Consider the following 21,027-nt stretch of genomic DNA (forward strand, 5'->3'; position numbering starts at 1 on the left):
AGTGGCGTCATTGGCTTGAAGGAGCTAAGCATCGCGTGGTGGTCTTGACTGATCATAAGAACTTGACTTATTTCGACTCTGCCAAGCGGTTGAATCCTAGACAAGCTCGTTGGTCGTTGTTTTTTGCCGTTTTGACTTTGTGATTTCATACCTTCCGGGCTCTAAAAATGTGAAGGCGGATGCTCTGTCTAGGAGTTTTGTGCCCGACTCTCCGGGTGTATCTGAGCTGGCGGGTATCCTCAAAGAGGGAGTAATTGTGTCTGCCATCTCCCCTGATTTGCGGCGGGTGCTGCAAAAATTTCAGGCTAATAAACCTGATCGTTGCCCAGCGGAGAAACTGTTTGTCCCTGATAGGTGGACGAATAAAGTTATCTCTGAGGTTCATTGTTCGGTGTTGGCTGGTCATCCTGGAATCTTTGGTACCAGAGAGTTGGTGGCTAGATCCTTTTGGTGGCCATCTCTGTCGCGGGATGTGTGTACTTTTGTGCAGTCCTGTGGGATTTGTGCTCGGGCTAAGCCCTGCTGTTCTCGTGCCAGTGGGTTGCTTTTGCCCTTGCCGGTCCCGAAGAGGCCTTGGACACATATCTCTATGGATTTTATTTCAGATCTTCCCGTCTCTCAAAAGATGTCAGTCATTTGGGTGGTCTGTGATCGCTTCTCTAAGATGGTCCATTTGGTACCCTTGTCTAAATTGCCTTCCTCCTCTGATTTGGTGCCATTGTTTTTCCAGCATGTGGTTCGTTTGCATGGCATTCCGGAGAATATCGTTTCTGACAGAGGTTCCCAGTTTGTTTCGAGGTTTTGGCAAGCCTTTTGTGGTAGGATGGGCATTGACTTGTCTTTTTCCTCGGCTTTCCATCCTCAGACTAATGGCCAGACCGAACGAACCAATCAGACCTTGGAAACATATCTGAGATGCTTTGTTTCTGCTGATCAGGATGACTGGGTGTCCTTTTTGCCTTTGGCTGAGTTCGCCCTTAATAATCGGGCCAGCTCGGCTACCTTGGTTTCACCGTTTTTCTGCAACTCTGGGTTCCATCCTCGTTTCTCTTCAGGGCAGGTTGAGTCTTCGGACTGTCCTGGTGTGGATACTGTGGTGGACAGGTTGCAGCAGATTTGGACTCATGTGGTGGACAATTTGACTTTGTCCCAGGAGAAGGCTCAACGTTTTGCTAATCGCAGACGCTGTGTGGGTCCCCGACTTCGGGTTGGGGACTTGGTTTGGTTATCTTCTCGTCATATTCCTATGAAGGTTTCCTCTCCTAAGTTTAAACCTCATTTTATTGGTCCGTATAGGATTTCTGAGATTCTTAATCCTGTGTCTTTTCGTCTGACCCTTCCAGATTCATTTTCCATACATAACGTATTCCATAGGTCATTGTTGCGGAGATACGTGGCACCTATGGTTCCATCTGTTGATCCTCCTGCCCCGGTTTTGGTGGAGGGGGAGTTGGAGTATATTGTGGAGAAGATTTTGGATTCTCGTGTTTCAAGGCGGAAACTCCAGTATCTGGTTAAGTGGAAGGGTTATGCTCAGGAAGATAATTCCTGGGTCTTTGCCTCTGATGTCCATGCTCCCGATCTTGTTCGTGTCTTTCATATGGCTCATCCTGGTCGTCCTGGGAGCTCTGGTGCGGGTTCGGTGACCCCTCCTCAAGGGGGGGGGGGTACTGTTGTGAATTCTGTGGCAGAGCTCCCTACTGTGGTCACAAGTGGTACTTCGGCTGGTTCTCTCTGTGAGCTTCCGTTGGTGGAGGAAAGTGGTACTGCGGCTTCTGAGTTTCCTTCCTCAGGTGATGTGGTGAAGTCGTTAGGTGCTTCTCTATTTAACTCCACCTAGTGCTTTGATCCTGGCTTCCAGTCAATGTTCTAGTATTGGACCTGTTTCCTCCTGGATCGTTCCTGTGGCCTGCTGCTCTGCATAGCTAAGTTCCTCTTTGCTATTGTTTGCTGTTTTTTTCTGTCCAGCTTGTCTATTTGTTTTTTTCTGCTTGCTGGAAGCTCTGGGACGCAGAGGGTGTACCTCCGTGCCGTTAGTTCGGTACGGAGGGTCTTTTTGCCCCCTTTGCGTGGTTTTTGTAGGGTTTTGTGTTGACCGCAAAGTTACCTTTCCTATCCTCGCTCTGTTCAGAAAGTTGGGCCTCACTTTGCTAAATCTATTTCATCTCTACGTTTGTCTTTTCATCTTAACTCACAGTCATTATATGTGGGGGCTGCCTTTTCCTTTGGGGTATTTCTCTGAGGCAAGGTAGGCTTATTTTCTATCTTCAGGCTAGCTAGTTTCTCAGGCCGTGCCGAGTTGCATAGGCAGCGTTAGGCGCAATCCACGGCTGCCTTTAGTGTGGTTGGAGAGGATTAGGGATTGCGGTCAACAGAGTTCCCACGTCTCAGAGCTCGTTCTTGTTTTTTGGGTTATTGCCAGGTCACTGTATGTGCGCTGACCTCTATGTCCATTGTGGTACTGAATTACCTTTCATAACACCTCCCCATACAGATGACAATCCAGCATCTGTCGGTTGTACACTATAGCTGACAACTTGCTGTACCAGCCACGATCAGTATTTGCACCATCTAAATCTGTTTAACCCCTTAGATGCTGCTGTCAATAGTGACTACATCATTCTAAATGGTTAACAGAGTGTGGGGGCTTCTTCTTTGTCACAATTGGTGCCCTCAGATCATGATTTTGTTGTCCTGATGTTTGCCATGGCAATTCATGACCAAATAGTGGCCTTAGAGTCTGACGGCTGTAGTAATCTGTTTAGAAGTTAGCAACATTTAGGTGGTAAAAATACACATTTTCATTTCTGTCATACCACTTTGCATTAATTCCTGTAAAGCACCTGAAGGGTTAATAAACTACCTGACAGCAGTTTTCAATATGTTTAGGGGTTCTGTTTTTAAAATGGTATCACGTTTGTGGGTTTCCCAATATATGGGACCCCTAAAGTCACTTCAAACATGGATAAGTCCCTAAAAAAAAAAATTTTGTAAATTTCTTTGAAAAAATGAAAAATTGCTGCTACATTTTTAAACCTCCTAAAATGCTAACAAAATAAAATAACATTTTACAAATGGTGCTGATGTAAAGCAGACATGTGGGAAATGTTATTTATTAATGGTTTGCTGTTGTATGACTATCTGGATTAAAGGGATAATCATTCAAATTTAGAAAATTACAAATTTTTTAACATTTTTCTCAAATTTTTGATATTTTTTATAAATAAACATAAAAAATGTTGAACAAAATTTATCATTATCATAAAGTATAATGTGTCACGAAAAAACAATCTCAAAATCACTGGGATTTGTTGAAGCGTTGCAGAGTTATTACCACATAAAGTGACACTGGTCAGATTTCAAAAATTTGGCTCGGTCACTAAGGGGTTAAAAATAAGATAGGATCAGGATATGTTCATTGTGGCTAATATTTATGTATTGCTTCCTGGAACAACAACAAGTAAGAGTTTAACTCCTTAACGACCACCTCTATGCCATTTTACAGCGGTATGTAAGGGTACTTCTTCCTCAGCGCTGCTTTTTAACTGTGCTGAAAAATAAGTGTATAGTGCCCCCTAGCATCAGAAATTCTCCAGGGTCTTAGCTACCGAGGGTTAGGGGTAGGATAGGGTTGGGGCTAGGGATAGGGTTAGGGTTGGGGTTAGGGTTGTGTTGGGAATAGGGTTGTGGTTATGGTTGTGGCTATGGTTGGGATTACGGTTAGGGTTGAGATTAGGGTTAGGGGTGTGTTAGGGTTAAGGTTGTGGTTAGGGTTGGTATTAGGGTTAGGGGTGTGTTGGGGTTAGGGTTGGAGTTAGAATTGAGGGGTTTCCACTGTTTAGGTACATCAGGGGGTCTCCAAACACGACATGGCGCCACCATTGATTCCAGACAATTTTGCGTTCAAAAAGTCAAATGGTGCGCCCTCCCTTCTGAACCCTGCCATGCAAACAAACAGTGACTTTCTCCCATATACATGGTATCGGCGTACTCGGGAGAAATTGCACAACAAAGTTTGTGGTCCAATTTCTCCTGTTTTCCTAGTGAAAATAAAAAAAAGGTTCCAAAGTAAATTGTTTGTGAAAAAAGTAAAATTTTAATTTTTCCCTTCCACATTGCTTTAGTTCTACTGAAGGGTTAATTTTCTTCTTGAATGTGCTTTTGCGCACCATGAGGGGTGCAGTTTTTAGAATGGTGTCACTTTTGGGTATTTTCTGCTATTTTGACCGCCCAAACTCACTTCAAATGGGAGGAGGTCCCTAAAAAAATGGCTTTGCAAATTTTGTTGTAAAGATGAGAAATCAACGGTCAACTTTTAACCATTATAACATTCTAACAAAAAAATTATATTTCCAAACTTGTGCTGATGTAAAGTTGACATGTGGGAAATGTTGTTTATTAACTATTTTGTGTGACACCACTCTCTGATTTAAAAGTACAAATATTAAAAGTTTGAAAATTGCAAAATTTTCTAATTTTTTGCCAAATTTCAGTTTTTTCCATAAATAAATGCAAGTTATACTGAAGAAATTTTACCACTAACATGAAGTATGAAGTACAAAAAAACAAATCTCAGAATCAGTGGGATGCGTTGAAACATTCCTGAGCTATAACTTCATAAAATGACAGTGGTCAGAATTGTAAAAATTGGCTGTCACTAAGGGGTTAAAAAAAAAACCCAGTGACCAGTGTGAGAACTGAAAGATTTCTATTTTGTATTTTTAACACAGACTGTGATATAGAAAAAAAAAACATTGCAAAAATAGGTTATTTTCTGACGACAGCTTTCCTTTAAAGAAAGTGGATTTGTAATGAACACCATCTGTGATAATTTACCAATTTCCAATAAATACTTCAAATATTAAACAACCTGAATATTGAAAATCATCTATTTTTTTTAAACACATAGGTACAAATATTATTTTCACAATTTAACCCCTTCAAGTCGCGGCCCTTTTTCATTTTTGCGTTTTCGTTTTTCATTTCCCTCCTTCCCTGAGCCATAACTTTTTTATTTTTCCGTCAATATGGTCATGTGAGGGCTTATTTTTTGCAGGACAAGTTGTACTTTTGAACGACACCATTGGTTTTACCATGTCTTTTACTAGAAAACGGGAAAAAAATTCCAATTGCGGTGAAATTGCAAAAAAAGTGCAATCCCACACTTGTTTTTTTGTTTGGCTTTTTTGCTAGGTTCACTAAATGCTAAAACTGACCTGCCATTATGATTCTCTAGGTCATTACGAGTTCATAGACACCTAACATGACTAGGTTATTTTTTATCTAAGTGGTGAAAAAAAATTCCAAACTTTGCTAAAAAAAAAAAAGTGCCATTTTCCGATACCCGTAGCGTCTCCATTTTTCGTGATCTGGGGTCGGGTGAGGGCTTATTTTTTGCGTGCCGAGCTGATGTTTTTAATGATACCATTTTTGCGCAGATACGTTCTTTTGATCGCCAGTTATTGCATTTTAATGCAATGTCGCGGCGACCAAAAAACGTAATTCTGGCGTTTCGGATTTTTTTCTCGCTACGCCGTTTAGCGATCAGGTTAATGCTTTTTTTAATTGATAGATCGGGCGATTCTGAACACGGCGATACCAAATACGTGTAGGTTTGGTTTTTTTTTTATTGTTTTATTTAGGATGGGGCGAAAGGTTGGTGATTTAAACTTTTATATTTTTTATATTTTTTCATATTTTTAAAAACATTTTTTTTTTACTTGTGCCATGCTTCAATAGCCTCCATGGGAGGCTAGAAGCTGGCATAGCCTGATCGGCTCTGCTACATAGCAGCGATCATCAGATCGCTGCTATGTAGCAGAAATGCAGGTGTGCTGTGAGCGCCGACCACAGGGGGGCGCTCACAGCAGACCTGCATCAGTAACCATAGAGGTCTCAAGGACCTCTATGGTTACCTTCCTGATGCATCGCCGACCCCCGATCATGTGACGGGGGTCGGCGATGACGTCAAATCCGGCCGCCCGGCCGGATGCGGTAGTTAAATGCCGCTGTCTGTGTTTGACAGCGGCATTTAACAGGTTAATAGCGGCGGGTGAATAGCGATTTCACCCGCCGCTATTGTGTGCACATGTCAGCTGTACAAAACAGCTGACATGTCGCGACTTTGATGTGGGTTCACCGCCGGAGCCCACATGAAAGGGGGATTCACGGCATGCGCAGTACTAGTACGGCGCATGTCGTGAAGGGGTTAAAGACGTTTATTGTGTGGCTTGTGTCAGTTTTCTGCTTGGAAAAAAAGATACAATTGTTGGCACACATATTTTACCCCCAAATTTGTGATTTTTTTCCCTTCATTTTTACCTTACTCTTCACATTTTAAAACTGGGCAAAGCACAAGGAGGCATAGCGTCCCAAGGCCTGACAAATAACTGGAGATTACAGGAGGAAATGGCATTAATCAGAGAGTAATATACTACAGCCACACATAATTGGAATATTGCATATTTTTTAGGGCATGTGATGAATTTACCAAGAAGCATAACTTATTACATTTGTTGTATTTTACTCCATTCATCTTTTGTATGTATCATATGTAGAAAATCTTAAGCAGCTGACCCTCTCTGTATTTAAAGGGAAATTATCATCAGGGAATCATCTATTGTTTAAAAATTATGTATTTGTGTTCCATGTATTTTTAACATTTTTGACAATGTTATTTTTATCCATTTTACAATTTTATTAAAAAAGGAACATTAGTAATCTTGCAATTTTCACACTGGCTACTGGGACCTTTTTTTAGACTCATACTTTCTGTTCTATCAGGAAGAGTTTTCAACAGACTCCTCAGAGGCAGGATTACAACAACAGGTGACACATGCTCGCTAGATACTTCAGTACAAAGATAGAGTCCAGAGTCTGTTTTATGTGGCATGAACAGGAAGTTAGAATCTAAAAAAAGCCCTAACAGTCAGTGTGAAAAATTCCAAGATTCCTTTTTTTTAATAGAGTGTGATATGTGAATTTTTTTTATGAAATATGTTATTTTCTGATTATAGCTTTTTTAGCAGCATCTGGCCAATCAGCAGAGCAGTATATGTCCTGGAGCCAACACCCCTCATGTATAGTAAATTCAGCAGAGTTTTACTGTAAGTGCTAAAAGACATGAATTAAAGGGAACCTGTCACTTCGGCAGGGCAGAGAAGTATCTGTGCAGGAGTGTGATGGGGGACACTGTGGATGATGTTGGATGCGTCATCCGCATGCAGCAGGGAAGGAGGTCAGCGATCGTAAGAAGAGAGGAGGCGCTGGATCAAGACCAGAGACGCCCATCGGCCAGTTGGTCCTTCTCCTAAATCATTGTTTCTAGCCATGCCCCATCAAAATAAAAAAAGATTACGTCCAATAGATTAAAAAAAAATTCTTTACAGGTTTTCCCAATATCAACCAAGGAAGGAATATAAAAATGACATAAAAATTAAGTCACATGCATCGTGAAAAAAAGAGGCAAAAATGATTTGAACATTGAACGAGAACATTTTTCAAATCCGTTAAAAGCACTTGTACGTTAAAATAAAAAATGTGTTGTCTGGAATAGGAAAAAATGGCCCAGTTCTTAACAGGTTAATATAAGTAGACCTGTCCACTCTTCACATGTTGGAAATGCAGAATCGCACAACATAGATATTTGTGTAAAAGTTATTAAATTATGGAGGGACTGCGACTAATAAGGGTCATAATGGTTGTAATTTGTTCCTAACAGTTTCATTATTGCTGAAGAAGACGTATCATTCATGTGCTTACGTTTATAGGATTCAGTTCACTATGTGTTTTAGTCATTTTACATCCATTATACTGCCTGGTTAGTGTGAAATTGACATTTCCATTACAGGAGCTAAGGTTCCTGACATGTCATAACACATCACGTTTCGGAGCGTCAGTGACATCTAACAGACAGTAAACGATATGTGATGTGAAATACTGTCTCAAATTTCTGCAGCAAAGGACACTTTTCTTATAGTCTTTGCAAAAATCGTACACAAAACTACAGAATACAACAAAAGGGTATGTGCACACGTTTGTTTTTTTGCAGAAGGAAAATCTGCTACACAAAGTCAAAAAATGACAGGGAAAACACTGCACAAAATATGCCCACTTTAGACACATTTTTGCCTGCATTTTTTAAGTGTCTTTTCTTGTGTTTTTCCCATTTATTTGAAAGGTTGAAAAAATGCTGCAAAAAAAAACTATGAAAGAATTGACATGCTACAAATGTAAAAAATAAAGGTTTTAATGGTTCCATTCCACAAGGAAAACATAATCAGCATTTGATTACAGAACGCACTTTGCTGATATTGTAAACGTTGTGGGGTTTTTTGCAATGACAAAAAAGCACAAGGAAAAAAAAATGTGTGAAATCGTAGCATGTGAACAAGCTTTAGGGTAAGTGCACACGTTGCGGATTGGTCGCTGCGGATTCGCAGCAGTTTTCAATGAGTTTACAGTACAATGTAAACCTATGGAAAACAAAATCCGCAGTGCTAATGCTGCGGAAAAGACGCACAGAAACGTAGCGTTGTTTATTCCGCAGCATGTCAATTCTTCGTGTGGATTCCGCAGCGGTTTACACCTGCTCCATATTAGGAATCTGCAGGTGTAAAACCGCAGGTGGAATCTGCACAGAATCCACAAAAAAATGTGGTTTACCTGCGGTGCGGTTTACCTGCGGATTTAACAAAATCAGTCCGGAAAAATCTGCACCACTTTCCGTAACGTCTGCACGTGGCCTTAAAGGGAACCTGTCACCTGAATTTGGCGGGACCGGTTTTCGGTCATATGGGCGGAGTTTTCGGGTGTTTGATTCACCCTTTCCTTACCCGCTGGCTGCATGCTGGCTGCAATATTGGATTGAAGTTCATTCTCTGTCCTCTGTAGTACATGCCTGCACAAGGCAAGATTGCTTTGCGCAGGCGTGTACTATGGAGGACAGAGAATGAACTTCAATCCAATATTGCAGCCAGCATGCAGCCAGCAGGTAAAGAAAGGGTGAATCAAACACCCGAAAACTCCGCCAATATGACCCAAAACCAGTCCCGCCAAATTCAGGTGACAGGTTCCCTTTAAGGAATTGCCTTTCTAAAACAATATTTTGTATATGACGGTGCTATTCTTTATTCATTTTACTTCTTTTGAACCTGGGTTTTCCTCCTCATTGAGTGTCAGTTTTGTCCTCCTAAGGTTAAATTCACATATGGCTGACTGGTTGTAATGATCCATTCAACTGAGATTCATTCATTCATTCATTCATTCATCTGAGTTGGGCTTCCTGAACTTCATGTGCATGCTGGCAGAGCAATCTTATTCAGATGCATTAAATTTCTATCAGAAATTTGGTGGGAGTGAACGTTAAGGTTCCGTCACATTAAGCGACGCTGCAGTGATATAGACAACGATGCCGATCGGTGCAGCGTCACTATTTCATCGTTGTGTGGTCGCTGGAGAGCTGTCACACAGACTGCTCTCCAGCGACCAACGATGCCGAAGTCCCCGGGTAACCAGGGTAAACAACGGGTTACTAAGCGCAGGGCCGCACTTAGTAACCCGATGTTTACCCTGGTTACCATTGTAAATGTAAAAAAAAAACACTACATACTTACATTCCGGTGTCTGTCGCATCCCCCGGCATCAGCTTCCCTGCACTGTGTAAGCGCCGGCCGTAAAGCACAGCGGTGACGTCACCGCTGTGCTCTGCTTTACGGCCGGCCGGCGCTGACACAGTGCAGGGAAGCTGACGCCGGGGACACTGGAATGTAAGTATGTAGTGTTTTTTTTTTTTTTACATTTCCAATGGTAACCCGATGTTTACCCTGGTTACAAGTAAAGACGAAGACGAAATAAGGTGCTGGCCTTCTAGCTCCAACCAGCGATGTCACAGCAGGATCCTGATCGCTGCTGCGTGTCAAAAACAACGATATCGCTATCCAGGACGCTGCAACGTCACGGATCGCTATCGTTATCGTTCTAAAGTTGCTCAGTGTGAAGGTACCTTTAGTGACTTCAAGCCTATCATATAAAAGGATTATCCAGGATTTGGGGATTGTTTGTGGCTATGGTGCTAAGAATTTACTAGAGAAAGGAAAAAAAAAAGAACTCGCTACAGCTCCATATTTATAAAATTCTGTGGAACAAAAAAACTTAGTCCACAGTTTTATCAAATTAAGGTAATTGTTAATAAATTTCTTCTGGTTTTATATGAAGATCAGAATCTAGCTAAAATTTTAAAAGCCGGTATCAATGTAGTAGCCAGAAAAGCTCCATCTATCGGCAATGGAATTTCGCCCAGTATGTTTTGTGCAGATAGAAAGAAAAATAAGATGTGGTTGGATTGCAGCGGTTTTTTCAAATGCGGTTCGAAAAACTGTAACACTTGCACACATGCACTTATTACTAAAGTATTTTATAACCATAATAACTCAGAAAGCTTTAATATTAAACAATATATTAATTCTAATACTAACTTTGTTGTCTATAAAATTAATTGCACTGCATGCCATCTATCTTATGTTGGGTGCACATCGCGCAAATTAAAGGTTCGTATTAGCGAACATTTATATGACATAGGTTACACTGGGGACTCAACTCGCCCTGTTTCTGCAGCCTCTAAACATTTCATTATGGAACATGCTCGCAGCACAAAGTTTTTTCAAGTACACGGTATAGAACGTGTGAATAGACCTTTACGTGGTGGAGATGCCAGACGGTTTCTTCTCACACGTGAAGCCTGAATTTTATAAATATGGAGCTGGAACAAGTTCTTTTTTTTTTCCTTTCTCTTGTGACTACGTGGATCAGCGTGGAGTTCCGTGCACCTGCGGTGGTTACTCGGTTAGCTGGCCTTACTTGCTATAGCTGTGGCTAACAACTTACTGGCAGGGAGTTGCTAACTACCTGCCTGTTCTGTCTTGCGATGATCTGCTCCCACTCAGACCAGTCACAGACCGCACATACCTGCTTCCAAAGACATCACGTCAACAGAGCAGCTTCTTCTTCTCCACTCTACTTTGTCGATGAGGTGACACTACTAAGATCATGCTGATTGGCAGCCATATCCCTGCTGCCTAACTGCGTGAAGTCGGATGTCAACCAGCATCATTGACGCCCTATCAACAGAGCAGTTAAGTAAATAGGGCAGCACACTGCAGCGCCAAAACATGCAAACTTGAAAACACGAAATTTGAACTGCATTACTGCACTAGAAATATGAAAAATGAGAGCTTTTAGCGCATAAAAATGGCCAATTTTATGTGTACCTCGTAGCCACTTTACGGCATCTCTCTTATACGAGGTCCTACGCTTGACCTACCTCGCTGAGAATAAACGTCTCCATCTGAATGGGTACATGTGAAACCTCTTCTTGGACTCAAATTCTCTCTCTCTGTGGAGGGGTATTGGACCTACTATAATTAAAACACCTGAAGCTAGGAGGCGGGGAGTGCACGATCAGAAGGCTAGAGAATACATTTCAAAAACCTGACCAGTGTGCTGCCCTATTTACTTAACTATATACGAGTTGGCGACTCTGGGTTCAGCACCTGTTCACACTTAGTCAATGTTTGGATGTGCAGGTCAGGTTTTTTAAATGTATTCTCTAGCCTTCTGATCGTGCACTCCCCGCCTCCTAGCTTCAGGTGTTTTAATTATAGTAGGTCCAATACCCCTCCACAGAGAGAGAGAATTTGAGTCCAAGAAGAGGTTTCACATGTACCCACTCAGATGGAGACGTTTATTCTCAGCGAGGTAGGTCAAGCGTAGGACCTCGTATAAGAGAGATGCCGTAAAGTGGCTACGAGGTACACATAAAATTGGCCATTTTTATGCGCTAAAAGCTCTCATTTTTCATATTTCTAATGCAGTAATGCAGTTCAAATTTCGTGTTTTCAAGTTTGCATGTTTTGGCGCTGCAGTGTGCTGCCCTATTTACTTAACTATATACGAGTTGGCGACTCTGGGTTCAGCACCTGTTCACACTTAGTCTATGTTTGGATGTGCAGGTCAGGTTTTTGAAATGTATTCTCTAGCCTTCTGATCGTGCACTCCCCGCCTCCTAGCTTCAGGTGTTTTAATTATAGTAGGTCCAATACCCCTCCACAGAGAGAGAGAATTTGAGTCCAAGAAGAGGTTTCACATGTACCCATTCAGATGGAGACGTTTATTCTCAGCGAGGTAGGTCAAGCGTAGGACCTCGTATAAGAGAGATGCCGTAAAGTGGCTACGAGGTACACATAAAATTGGCCATTTTTATGCGCTAAAAGCTCTCATTTTTCATATTTCTAGTGCAGTAATGCAGTTCAAATTTCGTGTTTTCAAGTTTGCATGTTTTGGCGCTGCAGTGTGCTGCCCTATTTACTTAACTATATACGAGTTGGCGACTCTGGGTTCAGCACCGGTTCACACTTAGTCTATGTTTGGATGTGCAGGTCAGGTTTTTGAAATCTATCAACAGAGCAGACCTGAAGAGAAAGAACTGTTCTGTTGATGTGAGGTCAAATGAAGTCAGTGACTTGCCACCTTAGCTGGGAGAGATTGTCGCAGTGCACGACAGATAGGTAGTTAGCAACTGCCTACCGATAAGTTCTTAGCAATGTAGACAAAAAAAAAAAAATCACGGAAAATCCCTCTAAAGTATTCACAAGTAAAATCCCTTAATATCTGTCCATCTACTCAATATGTATTTTCATTTGTCTAAATAGTCCAGCATCCATATAAACATCTTACAAATTTAGGTGATCATCTCTGTACTATACCTAACTTACTATTAGGACTCCGTCAAATGTCAGAGATCTTTTTCATAGACTAAAATAATGGTCTGAGTTTCATCACTAACAAACAGGCTATCCATGCATGTGTTGTGACTGCCACACAGCCACGACACCTGCAGCTGCGACGCTGAACACTTGATTATCGTAAGTGCTCCAGGTATCCGGGTTCCCGCTGCAGCTATTCAGTAAGCACTATAGCTATTTGGATAAGGAGTTATCCGAAGTTATTCGCTTATCCCTTCAATCTAACAGTTCGCGAAAAACAGACAGCACATGTATGGCATCCGAGTGCTGCCTGCATGATTTTTTTCATGGATTCATAGCATTCTTGCATTTGCCTAGTTGATCCAATACCCAGATCAGTGTAGGACAAGTCTCTATGTTTTTGTGTGGACTACTGGGTCAGAGGAAAAAAATGGAATATGTCAACTACCCTATAGCGTATCATTGGGGAGTGCTGTCTGTGAAAAATGTGGATAGCACTTATATGAGAAAAGCTAATGTCCAAATGAGCCCTTACCTGCTGTTTTAGAGCTGATATATATATTTTTGTATTTGTCTAAAAAAATAGACAACAGTCATCTATTGGTCACCTGTCCAACTCCACCACATAAACCATACACCATGATGACATTCACATCATATCCAGCAGGAACGCTTGGAACACATTTTTAAGTTTAAACATTCAACATCATTTCATTTTAATTGTCTCTCTTGTGCACAAGTTGTAGAACAGAGTCGTGGGATTCTCAGTCATAGGTTTTTACATACTAATGTGTTTAAGACGAGTAAATTTCTCATTTGAAAATTGGTTCCAAAGGGAAAAGTCATTTTGAACTGTCTAATTTTAAACCAGCCCAATAAATTATTTTGAATGTTCCTTTTTACTAAACTAGTGAAAGCAGCTTAGAAATATGCATCATAGTATTATAAGGCTACATTTACACTACTATATTTATATACAGTATATATATATATATATATATATATATATATATATATACAGTACAGACCAAAAGTTTGGACACACCTTCTCATTTAAAGATTTTTCTGTATTTTCATGACTATGAAAATTGTACATTCACACTGAAGGCATCAAAACTGTTGTGAATTCTGTTGTCGAACTCCCTCCTGTGGTCGTGAATGGTACTTCGGCGAGTTCTGTCTATGGGCTCCCTCTGGTGGCTGTGAGTGAAGCTGCTGCTTCTGAGGTTCCTTACACAGGTGACGTGGTTTATCCTTTGGTTGACTGCTCTATTTAACTCCTCTCAGATCGTTACTCCATGCCAGCTGTCAATGTTTTTGCATTGGTTCAGTTCGCTCCTGGATCTCTCTGGTGACCTGCCTTCTCCTGCAGAAGCTAAGTTCCTGATAGTCATTATTTGTTCTCTGTTTTCTTGTCCAGCTGGTTTTCATGATTTTGTCTTACTAGCTGGAAGCTCTTGGATGCAGAGTGGCCCCTCCGCACCGTGAGTCAGTGCGGAGGTCTTTTTTGAACACTCTGCGTGGTCTTTTGTAGGTTTTTGTGCTGATCGCAAAGTTACCTTTCCTATCCTCTGTCTATTTAGTAAGTCTGGCCTCCCTTTGCTGTAACCTGTTTCATTTCTGCGTTTGTGACTTTCATCTTTACTCACAGTCAAAATATGTGGGGGGCTTCCTTTACCTTTGGGCAATTTCTCTGAGGCAAGGTAGGCTTTATTTTCTATCTCTAGGGCTAGATAGTTCTTAGGCTGTGACGAGGCGCCGAGGTCTGGTCAGGAGCGCTCCACGGCTATTTCTAGTGTGTGTGATAGGATTAGGGCTTGCGGTCAGCAGAGCTCCCACATCCCAGAGCTCGTCCTGTATGAGGTTTAACTATCAGGTCATTCCGGGTGCTCCTAACCACCAGGTCATAACACAAAACTATGAATTAACACATGTGGAATTAGATACTTAACAAAAAAGTGTGAAACAACTGAAAATATGTCTTATATTCTAGGTTCTTCAAAGTAGCCACCTTTTGTTTTGATGACAGCTTTGCACACTCTTGGCATTCTCTTGATGCGCTTCAAGAGGTAGTCACCAGAAATGGTCTTCCAACAATCTTGAAGGAGTTCCCAGAGATGCTAAGCACTTGGTGAGAAGGTGTGTCCAAACTTTTGGTCTGTACTGTATATACATGTATATATGTGTATATATATATTTATATATACACACATACACTATATACACAAATCAACATTGAAGTATTGAAATTGCAACAGCAAAAGGTAATGTCATACAATTATATTAATCACTGGACATGCTATTGAAATGCAAATAAAGAAAAAATAGAAGCAAAATTTTCATAACATCCTTATTTAGTATCAAGTATGAGTGGCATGCACAAATATACACACATTTGCACATCTGCTGTCCATAATCCATGAGGTTATTAATGGTTGTCTGAGGAATGTTTTGTTACCCTGCATGTACATGGTCAGGCAAATCATGAAGGTCCGCTACTGGCAGCTCCCTTTACAATTATCAATCATTGATGACCCAAATGTGCACGAAGTGAGACAAGACTGGAGACACTGCAGGCCATGGTAGCATGTTTAAGCCACGCAGCAAATCCAATAGAGGATAGGTACTCCAGCTCCGATAAAAACATGAAATCTTTATTGATCCAAAATGGTTAAAACAAAAATCCTTACATTCGGTGAACCAAACAGGTGTTTGTAATGGTTACGGCAACGCGTTTCGACCTGAATCGGTCTTACTCATGCCTTTGAGTCTCTAGACTTGTCTCCTGTCAAAAACATTTGGGATGTCATTGGTCAGCAATTGCAAAAGAAGCTACGAGCAGATTTGCGTGCCCAAGTGCATTTGCACTGGATGGATGAATAGATAGATAGAAAAATACTGCAGCCTGAAAACCCGCAAGGGCAGGGCCCTCTCCCCCTCTGTACCCCTCTGTCATTGTCAGTTTGTTCATTGTAATTTGTATTTTGTATGTAAACTCCTTTTTACATGTAGAGCAACATGGAATCAAAGGTGTTCTAAAAATAAATAATATTAACAATAATAATAAAATAAAGCTTGCAGCTTTCAATAAAGTTGGGTCTGTCGGATCGTGATGTATCCCAGCATACATACAATAAAAAACTCCTTTGGTCAGTAAAGTATGTGGAGACATCAGTGTGTATGGCAAGAGATTTTTCCGCTATTTGCTCAGCAGCATCACAGCAGCCTTAAAGGGATTACATCTCAGAAATGGATGCCTATTAATAACTTCAGGTATGGTCACAGAAATCAGAGGGGCTTTTTCTTGACATGTACTAACAGGATATTTATACGAAAATGTATTAGTACTAAGGTTAATTAGTGTTCACTTTATTAGAAGAATGTGCCCCCAGCATGACACATCAGTAGTACCTAAAGTTTTGTAGGCTGTGAGTCAATTCAAAGGGAAACTGTCATGCAAAATAACATAATTAAGCATTCTGACATTGTGCGGCCACCGCACTGAGAGCCCGGCTGTCGGGAGGAAATTAAATTTATTCTTCCTGGCAGCGCTCGGCATTTGTTACAGGGATTGGTGCTAGCGTGGTTTCAGTCACTGCTCAGTGCATAGAGAGCAGCTGTAACTATGCCCCAACACTGACTGACAGCAGGCTCAGCATTAGGGCCGGCTGACAGTCAGTGCTGAGGGTACAGTTAGAGCCGCTGTTGCCTATGCACTGAGTGGTGACTGAAATGTGATGGCAGTACCCTTGTAACAAACGCTGAACACTGCCGAGGGAGATACATTTAATTTCCTCCTGGCAGAGGGGCTCTCAGTGTGGTGGCTGTATGGTTTAAGACCGCTATTAACAGATTACACCCATATCTGCAGGTTAATTGACTTATTTTACATGACAGGTTCCATTTAAAAAAAGATATATACTGTATCTACTATATAATTGTCTAAGGGTCACTTCTGTCTGTCTGTCTTTCTGTCTGACTTTCTGTCACAGATATTCATTGGTCGTGGTCTCTGTCATGGAAATCCAAGTCACTGATAGGTCGTGGCAAAACGCTCACAACCATTGCCATGACCAATCAGTGACGGGCGCAGTCCGGCGGCAACATGGCCCCTCCTTCCTCCCCGCAGTCAGTGCCCGCTCCATACTCCCCTCCAGTGACTACTCACACAGGGTTAATGGCAGCACTAATGGACCACGTTATGCCGCGGTGTAACGCACTCCATTAACGCTGCTATTACCCCTGTGTGACCAACTTTTTACTATTGATGCTGCCTCTGCAGCATCAATAGTAAAAAGATCTAATGTTAGAAATAATAATTTTAAAAAAATCATCATATTCTCACCTTCCGGTGCCTTTGCCACTCCTCGCGACGCTCCGGTGACCGGTCCATGCATTGCGATCTCGCGAGATGTTGACGTAGCGGTCTCATGAGACAGCTACGTCATCATCTCGCGAGACTGCAATGCACTCTTGAGACCGGAGCGCGAGGAACGTCGGTAAACGCTTCCTGGATCCAGGGGCCAACGAGGGTGAGTATATAACTATTTTTTATTTTAATTATTTTTTTAACAGGGATATGATGCCCACATTGCTATATACTACGTGGGCTGTGCAATATACTACGCGGGCTGGGCAATATACTATGCGGGCTGGGCAATGTACTACGCGGGCTGGGCAATATACTACGTGGGCTGTGCAATATACTACGCGGGCTGGGCAATATACTACGCGGGCTGGGCAATATACTATGTGGGCTGTGCAATATACTATGCGCGCTGGGCAATATAATACGTGACTGGGCAATATACTATGTGACTGGGCAATATACTGCGTGGCTGGGCAATATACTACGTGGCTGGGCAATATACTACGTGACTGGGCAATATAGTACGTGACTGGGCAATATACTACGTGGCTGGGCAATATACTATGTGGCTAGGCAATATACTACATGGGCTGTGCAATATACTACGTGGACATGCATATTCTAGAATACCCGATGCGTTAGAATCGGGCCACCATCTAGTAATATATAATGATATAACCAATTGATATGACTTATCTTGATAAATGGCTGAGAAAGGAATAACTGTCTATGAGCTGACTAGTCAGGGCTCTTGAAATGGTCGAGTGGACTGTGTTACACTATTTTGATAACTTCCACAATAGTTGATATGGACACAGAACAGCACAGCGACCTATGTCATTTTGGACTTCAGATGTTAGGAAACAATGTAAGTTGCCGTGCTATGCGCTCCAGTAACTCCTGTTCATTCTATAGGAGTTATGGGGAAAGAGTTGTGCAGATCACTTGATGTCTCCAGAGTCCCAGTCCATCCGAGGCCGGCTCATAGACACACTTATTTCTGTCTGAGCCAGAAAAGGCCTGACATGAAAATAACCCTTTAATTGAAAATGTTGGTTTTAATCATAACACCGAGTTTCACCATTATTATAACATCCCTGGTAACACAATAATATCTGCAGCTGCCAACAGCTGGGGAGACACATATGGTTGGGGAATACTGCCTTATGTTACTGAGAGAATACAGTATTCCAGATATTTTAGTACTAGATAGAGATATTATGAAAAAAATAATGATGGTTTTCAGCTACAGTACCAGTGGATTGCATCCCACTGAAGAAATTAACTTATTTGTATGGGGCTTGCTACAGACACAAGAGGGAGGTGAGCTATCTTGGGATTTTAGAGCAAAAGGGGCCTTGTAGTTGTCCCAACAGTTAAACCCCCTGTTGTCTGAGCCTGCACTTGAATACATGGCTGGGAGATTCAATACAATATCTGGACTCTTAAATCTGTTATTTCCACAAGTGATTGTAAAAAACTACAAAAAACATCTACATCCTGACATATCATTTTATTTTTGCTCAGAGCTCATGTGACTTTAGTTTAATGTTAGATAATGTTAGATTTACTTTTCAGTAAATTGTTTTTCCCATTGTACCTTACAGGTTGGCGATTCAGTGAAGTGACCAATCTGCTAAATCAGATCCAGTGAATCCATTCACTCATCTCTATACACTGGTTGTGTTGTACAAGAACACGCAGGATGCGTTACTCGCAGCAACATTTATACTGACCTTCGGTCTTCTTCCGCCAAGAAAGTTTTCTATCCATCTCAGTATATATCCCTCAAAGCCATTTTTGTTAAAATTCCTGTATGGTGCAGTGACAATTGTCTTTTGGAAGTCCAGATAAAGTCCACTGCCTCCCTCCCATCTGATCTCTATGTTGCGCTGTCGAGGAATTAAATTATATTTGTTAGATGTTGTTTTCTGGGATGTTTCTCCCTATCCTCTTTTTGATATACAGTGGGTACGGAAAATATTCATACCTCTAAGTTTTTCACTCTTTGTTACATAGCAACCATTTGGGAGATAACAAAAATAGAAATTCAGAAATTTTTGCAAATTTAATAAAAAAGAAAAACTGAAATATCACATGGTCATAAGTATTTAGACCCTTTGCTCAGACACATGCTGTCCATTTCCTTGTGATTCTCCTTGAAATGGTTCTACTCCTTCATTGGAGTCCAGCTGTGTTTCATTAAACTGATAGGACTTGATTTGGAAAAGCACCCACCTTTCTATATAAGACCTCACAGCTCACAGTGCATGTCTGACCAAATGAGAATCATGAGGTCAAAGGAACTGGCCAATGAGCTCAGAGACAGAATTGTGGCAAGGCACAGATCTGGCCATGGTTACAAAAGAGTATCTCCCAGTACTCAAGGTTCCTAAGAGCAGAGTGGCCTCCATAATCCTTAAATGGAAGAAGTTTGGGACCATCAGAAGTCTTCCAAGACCTTGCCATCCAGTCAAACTGAGCAACCATGTGAGAAGAGCTTTGGTGAGAGAGGTAAAGATGAACCCCATGATCACTGTGGCTGAGCTCCAAAGATGCAGTTGGGACATGGGAGACAGTACCACAAAGTCAACTATTACTGCAGCCCTCCACCAGTTGGGTCTTTATGGCAGAGTGGCCCGACGGAAGCCTCTCCTTAGTGCAAGGAAAATGAAAGTCCGCATAGGTTTGCTAAAAAACACATGAAGGACTCCCAGACTATGATAAATAAGATTCTCTGGAATGATGAGATGAAGATAGACCTTTTTGGTGATAATTATAATGTGTGGAGAAAACCAGACACTGCTCATCACCTGCCCAATAAAATCCCAACTGTCAAACATGGTGGCTGGCAGCATCATGCTATTGGGGTATTTTTCAGCTGCAGGGACAGGACGACTGGTTGTCATTGAAGGAAACATGAATGTGACCAAGTACAGAGATTTCCTGGATGAAAACCTATTCCAGAGTGTTCTGGACCTCAGACTTGGCCGAAGGTTCACCTTCCAACAAGACAATGACCCTAAGCACACAACTAAAATAACAAAGGAGTGTCCATTCTTGACCGGCCCAGCCACAGCCCTGACCTGAACCCAATTGAGCATCTCTGGAGAGACCTGAAAATGGCTGTCCACCAATGTTCACTATCCAACCTGACAGAACTGGAGAGGATCTGCAAGGAAGAATGGCAGAGGATCCCCAAATCCAAGTGTGAAAAACTTGTTGCATTATTCCCAAGAAGACACATGGCTGTACTAGCTCAAAAGGGTCCTTCTACTCAATACTGAGCAAAGGGTCTGAATACTTATGACCATGTGATATTTCAGTTTTTCTTTTTTAATAAATTTGCAAAAATTACTATATTTCTGTTTTTTCAGTCAAGATGGGGTGCAGAGTGTACATTAATGACAAAAAATGAACTTTTTTGAATTTACCAAATGGCTGCAATAAAACAAAGAGTGAAAAATTTAAAGGAGTATGAATACTTTCCGTACCCACTGTATGTGCAATACGATGCTAATACATTATACTTTAAAAAGGAAATCTGCATTATCTTTATTAACACATTCATGTCCCCAACACAGATATGAGTCAATACACAATATCAGTATAAATGTTGCATTCTTTAGCATATACCACGTCATCTCCAGAGCAGATACACTTCCATATACTGTATGTAGGTTGGGCTACATTATGTTAGAGTGCCTACTGTATTATCTCCTCACATTGTAGGTTTTATACCTCTATTTATAAAGGAATGTATAAGATCAAAGCATTAAGGGACAACCGTCTGGGACTTTAGCAGTGACCGCCTATCCTTAGGATGGATCATAGTGATGAGCGAGTGTACTCGTTGCTTGGGTTTTCACAAGCACGCTCGGTTGGTCTCCGAGTATT

General features: G+C 41.4%; 1 protein-coding gene across 2 annotated transcripts in view; it reads right to left on the reverse strand.

The window, feature by feature from the left end:
- DLGAP2 (DLG associated protein 2) overlaps positions 1–21,027 on the reverse strand; it is a 927,399-nt gene that overhangs the window by 466,623 nt on the left and 439,749 nt on the right. For both annotated transcript variants that reach the window (XM_069726918.1, XM_069726917.1), the window contains exon 3: positions 18,867–19,022. In XM_069726918.1, coding sequence (XP_069583019.1) covers positions 18,867–18,903 — 37 coding nt within the window. In that variant the 5' untranslated portion in view covers positions 18,904–19,022. The remainder of the gene's footprint in view (positions 1–18,866; positions 19,023–21,027) is intronic.

The sequence above is a fragment of the Ranitomeya imitator genome, chromosome 5, assembly GCF_032444005.1.
Source record: "Ranitomeya imitator isolate aRanImi1 chromosome 5, aRanImi1.pri, whole genome shotgun sequence".
Classification (NCBI taxonomy): domain Eukaryota; kingdom Metazoa; phylum Chordata; class Amphibia; order Anura; family Dendrobatidae; genus Ranitomeya; species Ranitomeya imitator.